This window comes from Plecotus auritus, assembly GCF_963455305.1.
Source record: "Plecotus auritus genome assembly, chromosome: 5".
Classification (NCBI taxonomy): domain Eukaryota; kingdom Metazoa; phylum Chordata; class Mammalia; order Chiroptera; family Vespertilionidae; genus Plecotus; species Plecotus auritus.
Window position 1 is genome coordinate 19,357,256 of NC_137776.1, and position 21,487 is coordinate 19,378,742.

The 21,487-nt window shown below is 41.8% G+C and overlaps 1 protein-coding gene across 1 annotated transcript in view; it reads left to right on the forward strand.

Moving 5' to 3' along the window:
* Positions 1 to 21,487, forward strand: part of LOC308248923 (sperm-associated antigen 16 protein-like) — a 627,414-nt gene that overhangs the window by 25,435 nt on the left and 580,492 nt on the right. The window contains exon 2 of the mRNA XM_080669397.1: positions 15,483 to 15,610. Within this exon, the coding sequence (XP_080525523.1) occupies positions 15,483 to 15,610 (128 nt within the window). The remainder of the gene's footprint in view (positions 1 to 15,482; positions 15,611 to 21,487) is intronic.

The following is a 21,487-nucleotide window of genomic DNA, read 5'->3' on the forward strand; positions in this document are numbered from 1 at the left end:
AATCTTTTGTGGAAAATGATAGAAACCTATACTAAGATAGGAACAAGAATATACACAGGGAACAATGAATTTAAAAAATATGGTTCAAGAAATACTGATGCCAAATTTCAGGCTTGCAAGTAAAATTTAGTGCCATTAATCAAAATCATTATTTCAAAAAGTGAAATTTATTTAGGTGAAAGATAAGAAAAAATCTTCATGTTAGACAGGGAATATCTTCCATATCCCTGTATTCACAGGCATCTAGCATACCACTTGCATATTACTAAGTTATTCTGAATGAATTAATAGAAACCATGTAACTCTTCTGTAAATTTATATTTATTTCCACTTTGTGAATGGGGGGGTGGAAAGCTGATATTAATTGTTACTCTCCATTTATTTTCTTAATATTCTTAGGAAACTCAATTAAACCAATAGTTTTAAATAATCCCAACTAAAAATATTTAGCAAGTTATAAATCAGGGTTAGGGATAGAAAGTTGATAATCTATAACTGTATTTTGTTTGGCCCTCCTACTGTTAACATTTCTCAAGATTAAATAATTATTTTATAAGTTTGTCAACATTTATAATCCATTATAATTCACCTGAAAATGCATTCTTCTTTCTTTTTTTGAACCACACTGAACTCCTTTTTGTTGGAGCATGCCATGTTTACTCCCTCCTCTGGGGCTGTGATCTGTAAGCTACTTGTGGGCCAGCATGTTTGTTTTTCTGTTTGCTTGCTGGTGTATCAGGCAGTTGGTATAGTACATGGTAAATTAATATTATCAATAGATATTTGTTGAATGACTCAAGGAAAAGTCCCAATATTTGGCTCCTTTAAAAAAAAAGTACTCTTGCCTTGCCGGTGTGGCTCAGGGGTTGAGCACCATGAACCAGGTGGTCATGGTTTGATTCCTGGTCAGGGCACATGCCCAGGTTGTGGGCATTGTGGGGTGTACAGGAGGCAGCCAATGATTCTCATCATTGATGTTTCTGTCTCTCTCTCTCTCCCTCCCTCCCTCTCTGAAATATATATAAACATACATATATATACTATCTTTTACATTCACCCTATATTCTTTCCATTGATTGGAATTTAGTGTCAACTGCAATTTAAGCAAGATGCAGATGGATTCCTCAGCCTCTGCAGTCATCACCACCCTAGTTGCCTTCACAGTACTGAGGCATATGCATTTTAATTAATATTCATATTTCTGCTTTTATTTTTCTTATAGTAAAGTTAAAAGAAAAGTTCATTAGATATTATGTTTATGTCTTTACCAAAAGGGAGACTATGGGATCAAGAAGGAGCAAAAGAGTTATATGTTTACTAAAAAAAAAAAGAGAGAGACAAGCTTATTTCTATGTATCTATGAAGTATACATTTTATCTATATATTAAATATATAAAACATATATTTCAATGCCCACATAATTAACTCATTTCACTTATCTTCCTGATACCTCACTTTTGAATGTCTGAGTCTGCTCTTCATAGTCACAATTGCATCCTTCTTTAAAACTCAAAGGTAAGAAGGATCATTGAACCATGTATTAACAAAAAGAAGAGAAATATTACAGAAGATGATAAGAAGATGATATTAATAGCATGTAAGTTGAGTAACTCACAGAAGAAGTTAGTTGTTTTACTGTGGAGCCTCATGACATTTTAAGTCACCAAGTCACGAGCAGATCATGCTCGTGAATGCCCATGGACAGTGAAACTTCAGTTAGCTAAGATGGCATCACTTTAGGCATAGGCTTGCATTTCTCTTTGGACATGTGAAGCAAACAGAGGCCAGGGCAGAAGCATTAGATATGTCCCCTTAGACACTGATGCAAGTGTTATTCTTGCTACAACACAGTTTTGTATTGACATTGAGGAACAGAAACAGATAAAACAATGAGGAGAGATGTCAGTAATTATCCATACTTGGCCCTAGCCCATTTTGCTCAGTGGTTAGAGTGTTGGACCGCAGACTGAAGGCTCATGGGTTTGATTCCCAGGCAAGGGCATGTACCTCGGCTGCAGGCTCAATCCCCGGCCTACATCGGGAGCGCATCGGGGACGCAACCAATGGATGTGTCTCTCTCACATCAGTGTTTCTCTTTCTCTGTCTCTCCCCATCCCTTCCACTCTCTCTAAAAATTAGGAGCAAAATATCCTTGGGTGAGGATTAACCAAAAAACCCAACAAAACACCAATAATTATTCATACTTTCTAACCACAAAACTAATCAGAAAATCCTTGACATTTCCTGAAGAAAGCCATGACTCAAAATAGATAAAAGTAGAAATTGCTGATTTAGCAAATCTGTTGAAAACAAGGCCTCTAGCTACAAAATCTGCTCCGTTATTGACTCTTGCATAAAGCATTGTGTGGTGCTGCTTCAGTAGCTGACACTGACAGAAATGGGCTTTGGTTTCATCATTATGGTGCAGTTTTTTGACCCTTCATGGGCTTTCTGCTTCCTGTCTCTTCATTTCATTCACCCTCTCCCTGAATATTTTTGAGATTGCAACACTTTTATGTGATTATAATAGTGTTAACAAAAGTTATGATTTATTGTATAGCACTATTTTACATCTAATATATAATTGATACTTTTTAGATATTTGCAATATTTCACAATCAACTTTATCTAAATATAAAGTTGCATGACTCAATTTTTTATTACATTACGCTGATTAATTTAACTATTAAACTCAAGATAAGATAGCTGAGCTAAGTGTTACAATTTCAATTACAAAAATGCATGCTTATTCTTAATTTTGGAAGCCCGCCAACTAGAGAATATATTAGGCAGGGAGTGCAACAAGACAAGTCATCAATTCAGCAATTTCTAGCTGGTCAGATACATTTTATAAGGCTTATTCTTGGTCTCTACTTCATAAGAGTTCACACAGTTGTTTATTTTAAGTGAAAAATCATGAGAGAGATATAATCCAAATATCATTGAAATTTCTATACCTATCAATTTTAGTTTATGTGCTGCTGAATATCCTATCTAATAAAGAGGGAATATGCTAATTGACCATCACTCGGTCACAAAGATGGCTGCACCCACAGCTGAGGCCAAGTTCCCATAAGCAGCCTTAATGAGCAATCAGCAGGGACCTACACCCTCCTCCGCCCCTGTGGGGCTTGAAAGGGGACCTCAGGCCACATCCTCCAACTGCAGGGCTTGACAGGGGACCTCAGGCCATGCCCCCCACCTGGCAGGGCTTGATAGGGGACCTCAGGCCTTGCCCCCCACCTGGCAGGGCTTAACAGGGGACCTCAAGGTGCACTTCCCATCCTGGTGCTGGGCTAGGGGACCTCAGACTGCACCCCCCGCCCGGCGGGGCTTGATGGGGGACCTCAGGCCACACCCCCCTGCCTGGCTGGGCTTGACAGGGGACCTCAGGCAGTGCCCCCCACCCAGCGGGGCTTGACAGGGGACCACAAGGTGCACCCCTAGTGCTGGGCTGGGGGAACTCAGGCCACACCCTCCACTAGGTGGGGCTTGACAGGAGACTTCAGGCCATGCCCCCCACCCCAGCACCAGGCCAGGGGACCTCAGGCCTCACCCCCTGCCCCAGCACTGAGCCAGGGGACCTGAGGTTGTGCCCCCCCACCTGCCTGGGAGGACCTTAAGCCATGCCCCTCACTCAGCGGGGCTTGACGGGGGACCTGAGGCTGTGCCCCCCCTGCCTGGCTGGGCTTGACAGGGAACCTCAAGGCATGCCCCGCCGCCCTGGTATGGGCTGGGGGACCTCAGGCCATGCCCCCCATCCTGGCGCCAGGGCAGGGGACCTGAGGCTATGCCCCCTGCCTGGCGGGGCTTGACAAGGGTGGGACTGGCTGGGTCTGAATCTAGCCCAATGTGGGGGGCCGGCTGGGTCTGGGTCTCACACGATTTTGATGTGCATGTGGGTGGGCGGAGACTTGACTCTGGGTCCTGTGGTGTGCCCCAGACTCTGACAGGAGGAATGTTTTCATATACATTTTACTAATTTTCTTTCATCTCTGACACTTCTATTATAGAGAAAGGGCAAGTAGCAATATTAAATTATTTCCTCTAATTAATCCCCTTTTAATGGGCACAGATTTTGTGCACTGGGCCACTAGTACTTAATAAAGGCTTAGAAAACATTCATTTTCAAATAAGCTGCTAGTGGAGAATTGCCCTATTTTATAAACTTAGATTGTTTTTTACTGGCAAATGTCCAATTCATTGTCTTTTGTTATGTTTCAATTAATTGCTTACATTTTTGTATCAAATAGAATTTAAAAAAGATGTTATAACCATTTTCTTCCAATAGTGAACTGACCTGTTTTAAAACCATTGGGAAATAAGCAGCTATATGTTAATAGCTATGCATAAGCAATAACTGGATACTGTATGAGTGACCCCATGAGCTCCTTGAAACCTACTTGGATTTTGATTAGCATTTAGGCTCCTGGGCATTACAGGAGCCACTAGAGGATGATTTCCAGGGAAATCGAAGGCTATGAAACCTAGCTGTGCTTGAAAATGCAGAAATGAATACAAAATAAAATAAAAAGCATACAGAGTTAATTACTACTAGTATTCTGACACTTTCTTCTAGTTTCACATATCTTACCTAATAATAGACAAACATGTAAATTGACTGTACCTCTGTTACGCCACCAGCCAATCAGGAGTGATATGCAAATTAACCCAACAAAGATGGCGGTTAATTTGCATGCACAGGTGCCGAGTGACGGGGCGGGATGCTTGCGTCATCACCATGGCGATGATGCAGGCTTTCTGCCCAACCCCTGGTCTCTCAGGGCCTCTGCGCAGTGTGGGAAGGCTGAGCCGGAATGGAAAGAGGCGGCTCCAGGGCCTGAGCGGAAAGGGGCTGGGCCGGAGTGGAAAGGCGGGTACCGGCAGCCAGGGAAAGGAAAGCCCATTCTAGCATGAATCTTCATGCATCGGGCTTCTAGTATGTATGTATAAATATGGATATGGATATACACTGAATGGCCAGATTATTAATGTCTCTGAACACATAATAATCTGGCCACTCGGTGTATATCCTATATAATAAAAGTCTAATATGCAAATTGTCCCGTCGACCAGGAGTTTGACAAGCAGGCAGGCCAGCCAACTGCCCATATCTCCTCCCCTTGGACAGGCTGGCCGGACCCCACCCATGCATGAATTCATGCACAGTGCCTCTGATATATATATACTAGAGGCTTGGTGCACAAAATTCGTGTACGGGGGAGGAGGGTGTCCTTCAGCCCAGCCTGCACCCTCTCCAATCTGGGACCCCTCGAGGGATGTCCAACTGCCCATTTAGGCCTCATACTACCGGGATCGGGCCTAAACGGGCAGTCGGACATCCCTCTCACAATCCAGGACTGCTGGATCCCAACTGCTCGCCTGCCTGCCTTCCTGATTGCCCCTAACCACTTCTGCCTGCCAGCCTGATCACCCCCTAACCACTCCCCTGACAGCCTGATTGATGCCTAACTGCTCCCCTGCCAGCCTGTTTGCCCCTAACTGCCCTCCCCTGCAGGCCTGGTCCCCCCAACTGCCTTTCCCTGCAGGCCTGGTCGCCCCCAACTTCCCTCCTCTCCTCTGCCGGCTTGGTCACCCACAAATGCCCTCCCTTGCAGGCCTGGTTTCTCCCAACTGCCCTCCCTTGCTAACCATCTTGTGGTGGCCATCTTATGTGTTGGAGTGATGGTCAATCTGCATATTACTCTTTTATTAGATAGGATAGAGGCCTGGTGCATGGGTGGGGGCCAGCTGTTTAGCCCTGAAGGGTGTCCCAGATCAGGGTGCGGGTTCCCTTGGTGCATGAGGTGGCCTGGGCGAGGGGCCTGTGCTGGTTTGCAGGCCGGCCACACCCCCTGGCGACCCAAGCGGAGGCCTTGGTATCTGGGGTTTATTTATCTTGTACAATTGAAACTTTGTAGCCTGGAGCAGAGCCAAGCCTTCTGCTTGCTCTGTGGCGGCAGCCATTTTTTGTGTGATTTATGTATCTTCTATAATTGAAACTTTGTAGCCTTAAGTGGAGGCCTGGGCCGGCTAGGGTGTGTGGAAAGCTTGGCTTCCTCCATCACCGCGGGCAACCCTAGCCTCCTGCTCTTTCCAGCTCCATGGCTGCCGCCATTTCTGTTTGGTTTTATGTATCTTCTATCATTGAAACTTTGTAACCTTGAGTGGAGGCCTAGGCCAGCAAGGGCAAGTGGAAAGCTTGGCTTACTCCATTGCCAGGGAAACCCAAGCCTCCTGCTCTCTCTCTCTGGCCGTAGCCATCTTGGTTGGGTTTATTTTCATATTCGTTCCTGATTGGCTGGTGGGCGTGGCTTGTGGGTGTAGCAGAGTGATGGTTAATTTGCATATTACTCTTGTATTATATAGGATAGTGAGTGGCCAGGTTATTATGCATTCATCGATCATAGTGTATATATAGGTATAGGTATAGGTATAGGTATAGATATAGATATAGATATAGATATAGATATAGATATAGATACAGATATATTTATACCATACATACATTCTCTATATTATATGGATACTTTACTATGTCTATACTTCTTTGAGAATATAAGTCATAACTAAATAGTGTCTCATCACCTGGATGCATGGTGTTCTATAATTCAATTAATCATTTTGTATTGGAATTTAGGTGTTTGAAGTACTTTACTATCTACACTAATAAAAGAGAAACATGCAAATTGATCACACCTCCACTATGCCCAAAGGCAACACCCACCAGCCAATCAGGAGCAAGTATGCAAATTAACACAACCAAGATGGCTGTGGCCACGGAGCGAGCAGGAAGCTTGGGTTTCCCTGGCAAGGGAGGAAGCCAAGCTTCCCACCCTGGCTGCCCTGGCCTCCGCTCAAGGGTTTAAAGTGTCAATTATAGAAGATAAATAAATCCCAACAAAAATGGCAACAGCCACAGAGCTGCAGAGAGCAGGAGTCTTGGGTTGACCCCAGCGATGGAGGAAGCCAAGCTTCCTGGCTGGCCCTGGCCTCCACTCAAGGCTACAAAGTTTCAATTATAGAAGATAAATAAATCCCAGATACCAGGGCCTCTGCTTCGATCGCCGGGGGGCGTGGACAGCCTGCAAACCAATGCAGGCCCCTCACCCAGGCTGCCCCACACCCCAAGGGAACACCCACCCTGATCTGGGACACCCTTCAGGGCAAACCAGCCAGCCCCCACCTGTGTATCAGGCCTCTATTCTATCTAATAAAAGGGTAATATGCAAATTGACCATCACTCCAACACAAAAGATGGCTGCCCCCATGTGGCAAAGGTGGCTGCCCCCATGTGGACACAAGATGGACACGACAAGATGCCCAGCAGGGGAGGGCAGTTGGGAGGGACCAGGCCTGCAAGGGAGGGCAGTTGTGGGTGATCAGGCCAGCAAGGGAGGGCAGTTGGGAGGGACCAGGCCTGCAAGGGAGGGCAGTTGGGGGCAATCAAGCCTGCAGGGGAGGGCAATTAGGGGTTACCAGACCTGCAGGGGAGGGCAGTTAGGGGTGACCAAGCCTGCAAGGGAGCAGTTAGGCATCAATCAGGCTGTCAGGGGAGTGGTTAGGGGGTGATCAGGCTGGCAGGCAGAAGCAGTTAGGGGCAATCAGGAAGGCAGGCAGGTGAGCAGTTGGGAGCCAGGAGTCCTGGATTGTGAGAGGGATGTCCGACTGCCCGTTTAGGCCCGATCCCGGTAGTATGAGTCCTAAACGGGCAGTTGGACATCCCTCGAGGGGTCCCAGATTGGAAAGGGTGCAGGCTGGGCTGAGGGACACATATCCCCATGCACGAATTCTGTGCACTGAGCCTCTAGTCTATAATAATCTATAATAATCCTATCTAATATAAGAGTAATATGCAAATTAACCATCACTCTTCTACACCCACAAGCCACACCCACCAGCCACGCCCACCAGCCAATCAGGAATGAATATGCAAATAAACCCAACCAAGATGGCTACAGCCACAGAGAGCAGGAGGGAGGCTTGGGTTTCCATGGCAATGGAGGAAGCCAAGCTTTTTGCACACCCTGGCTGGCCCAGGCCTCCACTTAAGGCAACAAAGTTTCAATTATAGAAGATACATACGTCCCAACAGAAATGGCTGCTGCCATGGAGCAAGCAGAAGGCTTGGCTCTGCTCTAGGCTACAAAGTTTCAATTATAAAGGATAAATAAACCCCAGATACCAGGGCCTCCACTTGGGTCGCCAGGGGGCGTGGCCAGCCTGCAAACCACCACAGGCCCCTTGCCTAGGCCACCCCATACCCCAAGGGAACCCCCACACCCTTCAGGGCAAACCAGCTGGCCCCACCCATGCACCAGGCCTCTATCCTATCTAATAAAAGAGTAATATACAGATTGACCATAACTCCAACACACAAGATGGCTGCCCACATGTGGTCAAAGATCCTGCCCCCATGTGGACACAAGATGGCCACCATAAGATGGCCAGCAAGGGAGGGCAGTTAGGAGGGACCAGGCCTGAAAGGGAGGGCAGTTAGGGGTGACCAAGCCGGCAGAGGAGGGAAGTTGGGGGCGACCAGGCCTGCAGGGGAGGGCAGTTAGGGGCAATCAGGCTGGCAGGGGAGCAGTTAGGCATCAATCAGGCTGTCAGGGGAGTGGTTAGGTGGTGATCAGGCTGGCAGGCAGAAGCAGTTAGGGGCAATCAGGAAGGCAGGCAGGCGAGCAGTTGGGAGCCAGCAGTCTTGGATTGTGATAGGGATGTCCGACTGCCCGTTTAGTAAATGGACATCCCTCGAGGGGTCCCAGATTGGAGAGGGTGCAAGCTGGGCTGAGGGACACCCCCCACCCCATGCACGAATTCTGTGCACCGAGCCTCTAGTCTATAATAATCTATAATAATAAAAGTATAATATGCTAATTAGACTGGACAAAGGTGGTTAGGGGCAATCAGGCAGGTAGCCGAGTCGTTAGGGCCAATGAGGCAGGCAGGCAGGTGAGTGGTTAGGAGCCACAGGGCCAGATTGTAAGAGGGTGGAGGCCAGGCTGAGGTTCCTCCCCCATGCACAAATTTCATGCACTGGGCCTCTATTAACAAATAATGAATAATGGTCCATTAGATATACAAGAATTCAAGCAAATTGATCTGAATTTTTTCTTAGAACACATTTTTAGAAATAGACTTACTGATAGAAGGTATTTAGTCATTTTTAAATATGTTTGGTACATATACCCAAATTTATTTATCAAAATTTTAGATCAATTTATATTACCGATTGCAGTGTGTGAGAGTACCTGTATCAGTGCTTCCCAACAATTTCATCATTTAAAAATATAGGTATCAATTTTCAAAAGAATAATATGTCTTGTTATTTTAATTTGTATTCATTAATTATTAGTAATATTATATTTTTTATGAATTTACTACTTTATGAGTTACTAATAGATCCATAATCTCAGTGTCTTTTCTCCTAAAGAGTTAATTTTTTATAATTTATTTTAAAAATATCTTTATATGTAAATTATATTATTACTTTAACATGAACATTTTCCAGGCACTTTTTTCTTTTATTTCATTTTGTACGCTTAAAAAATATTTACCCAATATTATGCTTAGAAATGGCTTCCATATTTCAAGGTCATATAAATATTTACTTATATTTGCTTTCTAGTTCTTTTATTATATTCTTTTTTTTTAAAAAAAAAAAATGGAACTCTAACCCATCTGTAATTAATTTGAGAATAGGATAAGATGCAATAGTCTACCTTTTCTTCTCAAATAGTTATACTAGTTTTCACAACTCTTGTTGAATAATTCATATTGAGACTTCTGGAGACTTCAGTCATAAAAAACGTAGACTTAGCCTGGTTAGTGTGGCTCAGTGGTTGAGAGTTGATCTATGAACCAGGAGGTCATGGTTCGATTCCTGGTCGGGGCACATGCCAGGGTTGTAGGCTTGATCCCCAGTGCAGGGCATGCAGGAGGCAGCCCATCAATGATTCATTCTCGACATTGATGTTTCTATCTCTCTATCCCTCTCTCGTCCTCTCTGAAATCAATAAAAATACATTTTAAGGAAATGTAGACTTACACCTCTAAGGAAGCCAGCAATATGAGATTGCACAAGAGACAAAGACATACGTTAATCTGCTAAGATAACTTATAAACCTACTCTTCATTCCCTATGTTTTTAAGTCAAGCACATTTTTTATGTCTGATCTATTGGTTAATGGAACAAGTAAGCGAGTTAGTCTAGAAATATCCTTTAAATACATAATGAACTAGAGGATATCCAAGTGATAGTTTATTGAGTGTACATCTTATTTTGTTAGTCTTTATGCTTTAGCCTACTTTGATATCGGTCAAAGAATGACTTAGTGATGGCTTTAGAATGCATTAAAACTACTTTGCTTGATATAATCATATAAGAGTAGAAACTTTAAAGAGTAATTAGATACTTTAGGCGTATTATATCAAAAATTCTTAAATACATGTGAAAACAGCATTTTTCAAGTGTAATTCTTCTCAAGGCAACAAAGGTCACAGTAATGCAAACAAATGTAAAGGTCAAGAAATTGAACAAATAGGTAAGGAAGGAAGACTTGCCCTGACTCACTCTCATTTTCATACTTAGACTGTGAATATCAGTTAGCTCAATCAAGTCTTGCTGATAATGTCAGCTGCCAGTCATTCCTAGGTAGTGATGCATGAAGTTCATCAGCAGGCAATGGACCGCTGGAGTGATGAGTGAAATAATAAGGGCACAGGAGTCGGAACAAAACTCCTATTTCTGGTAATTTCCTCTTCGCAGGGGGATTTAAGACAAGAAGAGAACAACCACATTAAAATTTGTTTTAACGTAGTTATTTAATTCAGTGTCTATCTTAAAACATTCATCTTTTAGCCTTGTACTTTTAAAAATTAATATAAATGACCAATGATTAATCATTATTTTACAACTGTATAGGTCAGTATAATCAGTATTAGCCACCGCAAGAATAAAGCCCCCAGATCCCAAGTGCTTTTGCAGCAAAAGTTCCTTCTTTACTTGGAGGTGGCGTGAGTCCTCTGTGCGGCTCTCCTCTATGTAGTGGCTCAGGGATATGGGCTGCCACTCTGTAGCTGTGCCGTCAGGACACAGTTCTTTACAGTCACTGTGGTGGAGGAAGAGCAATGGTGAACAGTGTTGGGATGTTTAAGGTTAGGACTGGAAGTGGCTTACATCATTTCTACTCACATCCTGCTTTTAGAACTGAATCCCTTTATTGCTCAATTTAACTGCAAGGAAGACTAGGAAATGTAGAAGAGGTCTCAAGAGTCTCAAGATTATCATTTAAATCTAGGCTTTTACCTGTATCGTATCTAGTTAAGCCATGGTTTAAAAATACGAGGTGCAAATTGACAGCATTTAATGCGTGCAGGGCTAATTTCCTTACATACATTACTTTATTTGAAAACTTAAGTAAAATAATGCATACGTTTGGTAAACTATTAAGAAGTAAGGGAAGGTATAATATAAAAAGTAATTAATTAATTCTCTTCCCTTTTGTCAGATAATTTATTAGATCAATTGGTGACCACTGTTAAGATTTTCTCTCTTTTTCTGAAAATAAATGTCAGTGCTTACCCTCACAAATTATTAATTGGTCAGAGTTGTAAAACACTTATCACAGCATATTATTGAGAGCTTAGCTTTGTTCTCCAATTGTACCTTGTCAATACAAAAAAATGGTAATTATTATGTAGTTTGAAAGAATTGTTTACCATTTATTTTTCTTCCTCTATTCACTATGCATTTCCTTATTTATTTGTAACATATTGATCTCACTGATCCTGCCTGCCCATTCCTTGGCTCTGTCTCCTGGAATGTTTCAGTATATAGGCTGGGTGATTATATAAGTTTTGCCTCTGTAAGTACATCTGTGTTTAGATAGGATTACTGTTAGTGGGCCTTTGCTGATCTTGTAAATCATCTTTTAAATGGTTGTTCAGTTATATTTATATTTTTCTATATTTTTATCTCTGACACTAAATAGATTGTAGTTGATTAGGTTTTATTAAAGCTAGTTGATTAAACTTTATTATAAATGTATTATTGTATCAGTTTTATATAATGATTGGTTTAATAGTGCTTGTAGAAATTGCTGCAGATAGTAAGTTTATGCTTCTAGATATTTCCATGGAGTCAAAAATTATATAAGACTAGATTCTGATCCTCCTTTTATATTTTCCAACATAATTATGTAGCCTCCCTCCACTTACAACCCAAGCTACATTATTAAATGAAGTATCATCACAACAATAGAAAAACAGGCACAAGGCATATGCAATTCAGAAAAATGAAGTACAAAAAATAAGAAATACAAAAATAGTTTAACCTAATTAATTTAAGAAACATAAATGAATACAGTTTTATATATGAACTAGCAACAATTTTTCTATAGAATTCTTACATTAAAGATATGATTTTTGTTTATTATTTTGTCCATACTATTCTCATACTAGTATGCAAACAGTAATAATGTGAAAATGCAGTGATACAATGCTAAATGAAAACTGGAGGTTGGATCATAGAGCATGATCTCAATTCTGTAAAAATTTACAAAAGAAGCAGATAAATTATTAAACCAAAGTGTATTAGTAATTACATCTGGATGGAAAGAACAAGGTTGCTTTTAATTTTCTTCTGTGTAGTGTTATGAAATGCATGAAATTTCTATATGAATATCCTATCTAATAAAGAAAAAATATGCTAATTGACCCTCATGCCATCACAAAGATGGCGGTGCCCACAGCCAATAAGGAGAGAATATGCTAATTGACTGCCTTACCCTCAAAGATGGTGGTGCCCACAGACAATAAGGAGGGAATATGCTAATTGACTGTCCTGCCCTCAAAGATGGCAGTGCCCACAGCCAATAAGGAGGGAATATGCTAATTGACTGCAACACCCTCAAAGATGGCGGTGCCCACAGTCACAAGATGGCAGTGCCCAGTCCCCTCAGCTCCGCCTGGGTGGCAGGAACACAGCAAGGCTGGGCCCGCCCCTAGGTGGACCCAGCTGCTCTGCACACCTGCCTCCCCCTCCCAGGCCCGGACTAAGGCACAGGCAAGCCTCAGATGGCAGCTGCCCAGCTGATGCCCAAGGCACAGGCAGGCCTTGGATAGCAGCTGCCAACACACCCAGGTTTGCCCGAGGCTCAGGTAACCAGGGCTGGCCAAGGCTTGTGCTGCCGGCAGTGGCAGCAGCAGAGGTGTGATGGGGGCATCGCCTTCCCCTGATTGCCAGGTCACCTCCCGCCCCTGAGGGCTCCCAGACTGTGAGAGGGGCAGGCTGGGATGAGGGATCCCCCCTCCAGTGCATGAATTTTCATGCACCAGGCCTCTAGTTTATTGTATACTAGAGGCCCGGTGCACGAAATTCATGCACAGGGGTGTGTCCCTTAGCCCAGCCTGCACCCTCTCCAATCTAGGACCCCTCGAGGGATGTCCGACTGCCAGTTTAGGCCAGATCCTACTGGGATCAGGCCTAAACGGGCAGTTGGACATCCCTCTCACAATCCAGGACTGCTGGATCCCAACTGCTCATCTTCCTGCCTTCCTGATTGCCCCTAACCGCTTCTGCCTGCCAGCCTGATCACCCCCTAACCCCTTCCCTGCCAGCCTGATTGATGCCTAACTGCTCCCCTGCCAGCCTGTTTGCCCCTAATTGCCCTCCCCTGCAGGCCTGGGTTCCCCCCAACTGTCCTTCCCTGCAGGCCCGGTCACCCCCAACTTCCCTCCTCTGCCGGCCTGGCAACCCCTTACTGCCCTCTTCTGCAGGCTTGATCGCCCCCAACTGCCCTCCCTTTCAGGCCTGGTCCCTCCCAACTGCCCTCCCCTGCTGGTCATCTTGTGGTGGCCATCTTGTGTCCATATGGGGGCAGCCATCTTTGATCACATGGGGGCAGCCATCTTGTGTGTTGGAATGATGGTCAATTTGCATATTCCTCTTTTATTAGATAGGATAGAGGCCTGGTGCATGGGTGGGGGCCGGCTGGTTTGCCCTGAAGGGTGTCCCGGAACAGGGTGGGGGTTTCCTTGGGGTATGGGGTGACCTAGGCGAGGGGCCTGTGGTGGTTTGCAGGCAGGCCATGCCCCCCAGCAACCCAAGCAGAGGCCCTGGTATCTGGGACTTATTTATCTTCTATAATTGAAACTTTATAGCCTTGAGCAGAGGTCTAGGCCAGCCAGGGTGTGCGGAAAGCTTGGCTTCCTCCATCACTGGAAGCAACTCAAGCCTCCTGCTCTCTTCAGTTCTGTGGCTGCCACCATTTTTGTTGGGATTTATTTATCTTCTATAATTGAAACCTTGTAGCTTTGAGTGGAGGCCTGGGGTGACCAAGGTGTCCGTAAAGCTTGGCTTCCTCGTTTTTGGGGAAACCCAAGCCTCCTGCTCTCTCTGTGGCCACAGCCATCTTGGTTGGGTTAATTTGCATACTTGCTCCTGATTAACTGGTGGGCATGGCTTGTGGGTGTAGCAGAGTGATGGTTAATTTGCATATTACTCTTTTATTAAATAGGATGTTAATTGGAAAAATACTTATAAAATTTTCTAGCTTTGAGCATATATTAAAGGATCTAATGCAATCTCTATGAGGGCAAGTGTTTTTATCTGCTTGGTTCATTGGTGGATTCCCAATGCCTAGAGTAATGGTTCAATAAAGTACCACTTTTAAATATTTTTTCAATAATTAAATGAGTGCACAAAGGAATGATATGCCTCCCTCTCTAAAGGCAATTTTAAAGCCTTAAATGTAAGAGGATTATTTTCTTTTCCTGTAGAGATGTGCAATTAACTTATCCTTCATTAAGTGTTAATTAAGTGCCTATTTATAGTATGCCTTCTTAACACTGAGGAGAGATTATCTTTGATCTCCAGTTAGAGTTTGCTTTATGGAGAGGGAGTTGACCAATACATACCACACATGGATTCTAATGAATGTGAGACTTAAAATAATTGGGACAGAAACCTTTTACCTCCAGTAAGTGCCTTTAAGTTGACCCTATGTCCTCAGATTTAAAAGAAGAAAATAATAATTTGTCAGTTAGGAAATGCTATTATTTTGTTACTCAATGAAAGTGTTTTTAGTTTACCACTTATAGAGTACAAATAGAATATAAGAATAATTACAGATTTTGCTAACATTACTATTGGTAATGGAAACTTATTGAAAAAGGATGATTGGATAATATAAGACAACACTATATTGTGCTTCTTGGAATTCAATACAGGAATGTTTTAAAACAATTTTTACGATGTAGCATTCAGTTTAGACTTATGCAAATAGATGTGTCTTTAAAATTTTATCTTTTTTTCCATAGTTTCTCAAAGCTAAAAGAGAAAATGAAGGACTTAAGGTAAATCCTCAGGGAATATATTAGTAATGTTTATGTTGTAATTTAATATTAAATAAGACAGTATTAATGTGTTCAGTGATATGGCTATTTCACACCTAACTCTTACTTTATTTTTTCTCTAGGATTCAGAATTTCCCACAGATATGCAACCATATCTAAACGTGTGTTTACCTAAAGGAAATGATTCTCCAGCAAAATTCGACTACCAGCTGAGTACCATATTTAGACTTCATGATCTTCCAGTGAGCTGGTAGGATTCTTGATGTTTTATTAATGCCTTTGAGACTTTATTGTCATGTTTAAATTGTGGTGCTCTTATAGCCATTTATGGTTGAAGCAGTTTGCTCTAAGCCTGTTTCCAGAATACATATCATAATAATGAAAGAATCTGCTTTTAGCTGTTGCAAAAATCTTAAGACTAACTGGATTAGGCATTTGATGGGGTACCAACTTAAGTGCTCTACTATGGATATTTATTGTAGAGATTGCAGTTCTGGCTTAAACTAAAGCTCAAGTTGTTTTTAGAGAGGTTTGTGGGATTTACTATAAAGATAGGATCTCAGCAACTTGTAATTCATTTGTTAATTTTACTTAAAATTTTGCCTATATATGTTTTTTATCATTAACAAATCATTTGTTTTATTTATTTTAAAGACTATAGTTTTGTGAGCCATAATCACATTGATTTAAAGACAATTCTTATTACTTGATATTTATTTAAAATGACGTTATTTTATGCGCTAGCCGGTTTGGCTCAGTGAATAGAGCATCGGACTATGGACTTAAGGTCAAGGGCACATGCCCAAGTTGAGGGATTGATCCCCAGTAGGGGGCATGCAGGAGGCAAGTGATCAATAATTCTCTCTCATCATTGATGTTTCTATCTCTTTCTCCCTCTTCGTTCCTCTCTGAAATCAATAAAAAATAATTTAAAAAACATTTTATGAATCTGCATATTTATATTCATATAAAACATTTTAAATTTTGAAAAAAATCTTATGATTAGAGTTTTGAGAAAAAAAAACGTTTCTGTGGAAAATCTATAAATATACATTGTATCATATAGTTCTATGGCACATTAAAATATCAGTGGTCAGCTTTAGAAGATTATATTGGATATATCATTTTGATTATGGTTTAGGTAAGTAACATTACTTTCTTGCATTTGTTCATATAATCCCAAGTTTATGTCATCAATCTTCAAGAAATGTAAGATTTGTACATAAATGTATGGCAAACATTATTAATTGCTTCTGTTATGCTTAATGAGGACAAGTGTCTCAGAATAGGATGTAAACCTACTATAAAACCTTACATACATTTACCTGTGGTATTTTTTTTTTCATTTACAAAGTTTCCTCTGCTCTTGATGACTATGTGTAATCTACTTTCAAAACACTAACTGTTTGATTTTTCCATATAGCAAGAATATTGTCTATGGTACCTTAACTTCAGAGCATGGCAGATATGACCTTATCTGCCATGGTCAAAACCAGTAAGTTAGTGAATTGAAGAGTTCTGTTAGTAAAGGGAACCAGAAAGATGGATACACTCACACCTCTGTATTCTATTTCGACTTATCAGTGTATTTGCATTCCCATGCCAGTCTTTTGATATAAGGCTATGGCCTTTTCTTTAAGTAAATATTGATGGGAATTCCACATCATATTTCTTGCACAAACTATACCAGTAATGCATGATCTACAATTTCAATTTTGTGGATTCTTTAATCCGAAGCAGGAACTTTAGTCACTCAGCAGATGATCTTCCTACCTTTCCATGGCGTTACTTTAATTTTTACTAACAGCAATTTTCCTTGTTGCAATTATATTTCATCACCTTGACTAATCTTAAATTGCTCTGCAATATCAAGCACATCTGGCTTACAGGAGATTTAGGAACAAACTCTTTGGAGTCCTGGACCTTGGCTGGAGGGAGGAGCCTGTGCTGGTCTGGTTGGCTGTCCTCTGAGAGCTCTGAGCAGTTGTGGTGCAGTGAGCACAGCTAATGTATTTTACAGACAGAATGGAAAAGGTTGGCCAAGCCAACAATTAAGTGAAGGAAAAAGCTTGTATTAAAGGACAATGTGGAGAAGAGAAAGAAGGAAACATGTAACTCTTGGTCAGCGACAAAAACTGGATTTTAGATTAATTCATTTTTTAGCCCTTGGAAATACAGTTGCTCTGATAACTACTACTACAACCGAAGCAATAATTTATCTGCCACATCTTCACTAGTTAGCCCATTAGGTGAGAAGGCTCTGCTATTATGAGTTAGGCAGTAACAAAACCCTTTTACTCAGCTCTGAAACTGGTCTTGTCAGTCATTTGCCACTTCTGTGCCTGCCACCGTGGTCACTTACCTGTCAGATCTCATTTTCTTCACCTTTCAGCTGCAGTCAGCACAAAAACTGTGGTCAGCCACCCCTGTTTTCCTCTCCTGACCCATTATTTGTAGGGTCCTGTCTTCCTGCTGACTCCCAGGCTGTCCTGCAGGGCTTCAGAGGGCTGCTCCTCTTCTGCCATGCTTCTGGTTTATACATTGCCCCGGGCTCAGCTCACAGCTTTATTCACACTCCACAGTTTCCCAAGTAGCCTCTTCCATTCTCAGGCTTTAAATAGGTTCCATATGATGCTCATTCCCATGGTGGTAACACTACCATTGACATTTCTCTGAGCTTGAACATCCACTAGGCTTCTCTAAATTATTATGTCAGAAATAACACTTCTTTTCTTCCCCCAAAACCAGCTCTTCTAATCTTGCTCATTTTTGCAAAAAGAAAATGTAAATTTACATGACTTTATTAGAACTAAAAGCCTAGGTGTCATTATGATTTCTTATTCTTTCACTCCACAATTCCCATTAAATCTACCAGTAGGTCTGACAGGCTCTTGCTCTAGAATATATTCACATTTTTTTTTCACTTCCCTTTGTATTACTCTGGTCATCTCTCATACAATTACAAAAGTCTACTAATTCCCCCTCTCATACCCCACAGTAATTCACTAACTTCACAATAGCCAAATGGATGTTTTGAAAATGTTATTCAGATTAAAAGATTTCCTGCTTTAAGTACAATAATGTGTTTCCCTTGTTTAAAATATAATTCAATTTTTGCTGCTGACTATCTCTCTTTGTGTTGGCCACATGCTCTTCTGTCCTCCATTGCCCAGTACCTGTGTGAGCTGCCCAGAATGTAGTTAGGTTTGTGCTAGTATTATTCCATACACTTCCACAGAAACAGACACCAGGATTTAAAAAAAAAAGTGGCTAAGTAGTTTTTAATGCCAAAATAATGGACATTATTGAAATGTAACTTTTTACCATAGGTGAATGTAAAAACTTATTGTTTGGGCTGTAAATTCTGTGTTTTCAAGAAACCAATAGTTATATTTTAAAATGTGAGTTTTAAAATTAAATATTTAATTCTTTTTATATAATTTATAAAATTTAATTTGTATTTTACAATACATATTTATTTATTTATTTAAATACTAGAGGCCTGGTGCACGAAATTTGTGCATGGGGTGCGGGGAGTGTCCCTCAGCCCAGCCTGCACCCTCTCCAATCTGGGACCTCTCAAGGGATGTCTGACTGTCCTACCAGGATCAGGCCTAAACGGGCAGTCGGACATCCCTCTCACAATCCAGGACTGCTGGCTCCCAACTGCTTGCCTGTCTGCCTTCCTGATTGCCCCCTAACTGCTTCTGCCTGACAGCCTGATCACCCCCTAACCACTCCCCTGCCAGTCTGGTCACCCCTAACTGCCCTCCCCTGCAGGCCTGGTCCCCACAACTGCACTCTCCTGCAGGCCTGGGTCCCCCCCCAACTGCCCTCCCCTGCAGGCCTGGTCCCTCCCAACTGCCCTCCCTTGCTGGCCTGATCACCCACAACTGCCCTCCCTTTCAGGCCTGGTCCCTCCCAACTGCCCTCCCCTGCTGGTCATCTTGTGGCAGCCATCTTGTGTCCACATGGGGGCAGCCATCTTTGACCACATGGGGGCAGCAATCTTGTGTGTTAGAGTGATGGTCAATTTGCATATTCCTCTTTTATTAGATAGGATAGAGGCCTGGTGCATGGGTGGGGGCCAGCTGGTTTGCCCTGAAGGGTGTCCCGGATCAGGGTGGGGGTTCCCTTGGGGCATGGGGTGACCTGGGCGAGGGGCCTGTGATGGTTTGCAGGCAGGCCATGCCCCCCAGCGACCCAAGCAGAGGCCTTGGTATCTGGGACTTATTTATCTTCTATAATTGAAACTTTATAGCCTTGAGCAGAGGTCTAGGCCGGCCAGGGTGTGTGGAAAGCTTGGCTTCCTCCATTACTGGTGAAACCCAAGCCTCCTGCTTGCTCTGTGGCCTTAGCCATCTTGGTTGGGTTAATTTGCATACTTGCTCTGGATTGGCTGGTAGGCGTGGCTTGTGGGTATAGCAGAGGCATGGTCAATTTGCATATTACTCTTTTATTAGATAGGATTTTTTTATTTCAGCGAGGAAAGGAGAGGGCGAGAGAGATAGAAACATCAATGATGAGAGAGAAACATTGATTGGCTGCCTCCTGCATACCCCCACTGGGGATCAAGCCTGCAACCCAGCATGGGCCCTTGACCGGAATCAAACCCGGGACTCTTCAGTCCACAGGCCAACACTCTATCCACTGAGCCAAACCGACTAGGGCTACAATGCATATTTATAATAAACTTAATTATATTGTAATTTTTATTATGCTTATGTCCTCCAAACAAATAATCAACTATGAGCAAAGTGTATTTACATTTTGAATTATCGAAGTTAAAGAACGTAGTTTCTTGAAGCTTTGAGAAAATTATCTTTAGGAGGACAATAATTACATGCAGATAAAAATATTAATAATCATCACTTATCAGTAGTGGACAGAATAATTTAAAACCTTTTCTATAATATAAAAATATTGCTTTTATTTTGTAATTTACTATCTGCTGGTTTGGTAGTTTTCTATCAAAGTACTAACGCATTCAGTTAGCTTTCATTAATTAGGATAATATTTATGTCATTAACTTTTAAAAAGGAAGAGGCACATGAATTTACAGTAAGCATAAACATATATTTTAATGACCTGTTTATCTTCTTTTTTTGTATTCCATGACTAAGTAGATCATTTACTTAGGAGAGTAGATCTTTGATATATTTCCGATTGTCTTTAGTGCCCTTGCATGTATCTGTTTTCAGCTTTGAATTAAGTTTGTTTAGACTTTTTGGGTTTTTAAACAGCTGTCATAGTCTAGGTGTTCTGATTTGTTGTTTTGTTTTGTTTTTGGTCAACTTATAGCTAAAATTATGGAAAGGTCTTTTCATTGGTCACAGATGATGCACAAAACATTTTCAATTCCCGTATTTCATAGACTCAGAGAGAGACCTATAGTTGCCCTTCTGGTTTATAATGGTTTTTCATTCTATTTTAATTATCTAGATCCATAGTAATAACCACAATGACCTACAAGAAGGCATCATTGGACATATTAAAATTATATATAGCAGTTACTTGTAATGCCAACAATTCATAATAATCCCACCTATTAAGTAAGGCTGGTAAAAATGAAATGTATTTCTGAGGATATAATTTCAATTTTTGAATAAAAAGCAACCAAGTCATTCAGTTTTTGCATAAAACTTTTTCTGGAGTATATTATGATAAGGCAAGGCAAATTTCCCTGGAATGACAATGCAATAATAATATTCCAGTAAGTATAGAAGCCATCTCTCACTCTACCTTGTTGCTTAGCTACTTTCTGGTATGTCCTGTTACCTGCTGTGCAATAGAAGGAGAGATGAAAGTTAAAGGCACAGGATAATCTTTATAATACAGAATGTTAGTGAGGATGGTTTAAGACAAGTACCAATATACCTCTTTTCTGTTTAACCATTTGTTTAGTATGTCAGACAACATTATACTCACACATGTAATTGTAATTCACTTTCCATACCTAGAGGTAGAAAGACTTGTGAAGTACTAGTAATCAGTGGTTCTAGCAATTTCTGCCATTACTTGGTGAGGTGTCTCACCTAAACTTGCAAGACCTTGTCTTTAATACATGGTAAAGTTGATGCACATGGAATGGTATCTCATAATTTACTTTTTTTCCCTGCTGTTCACA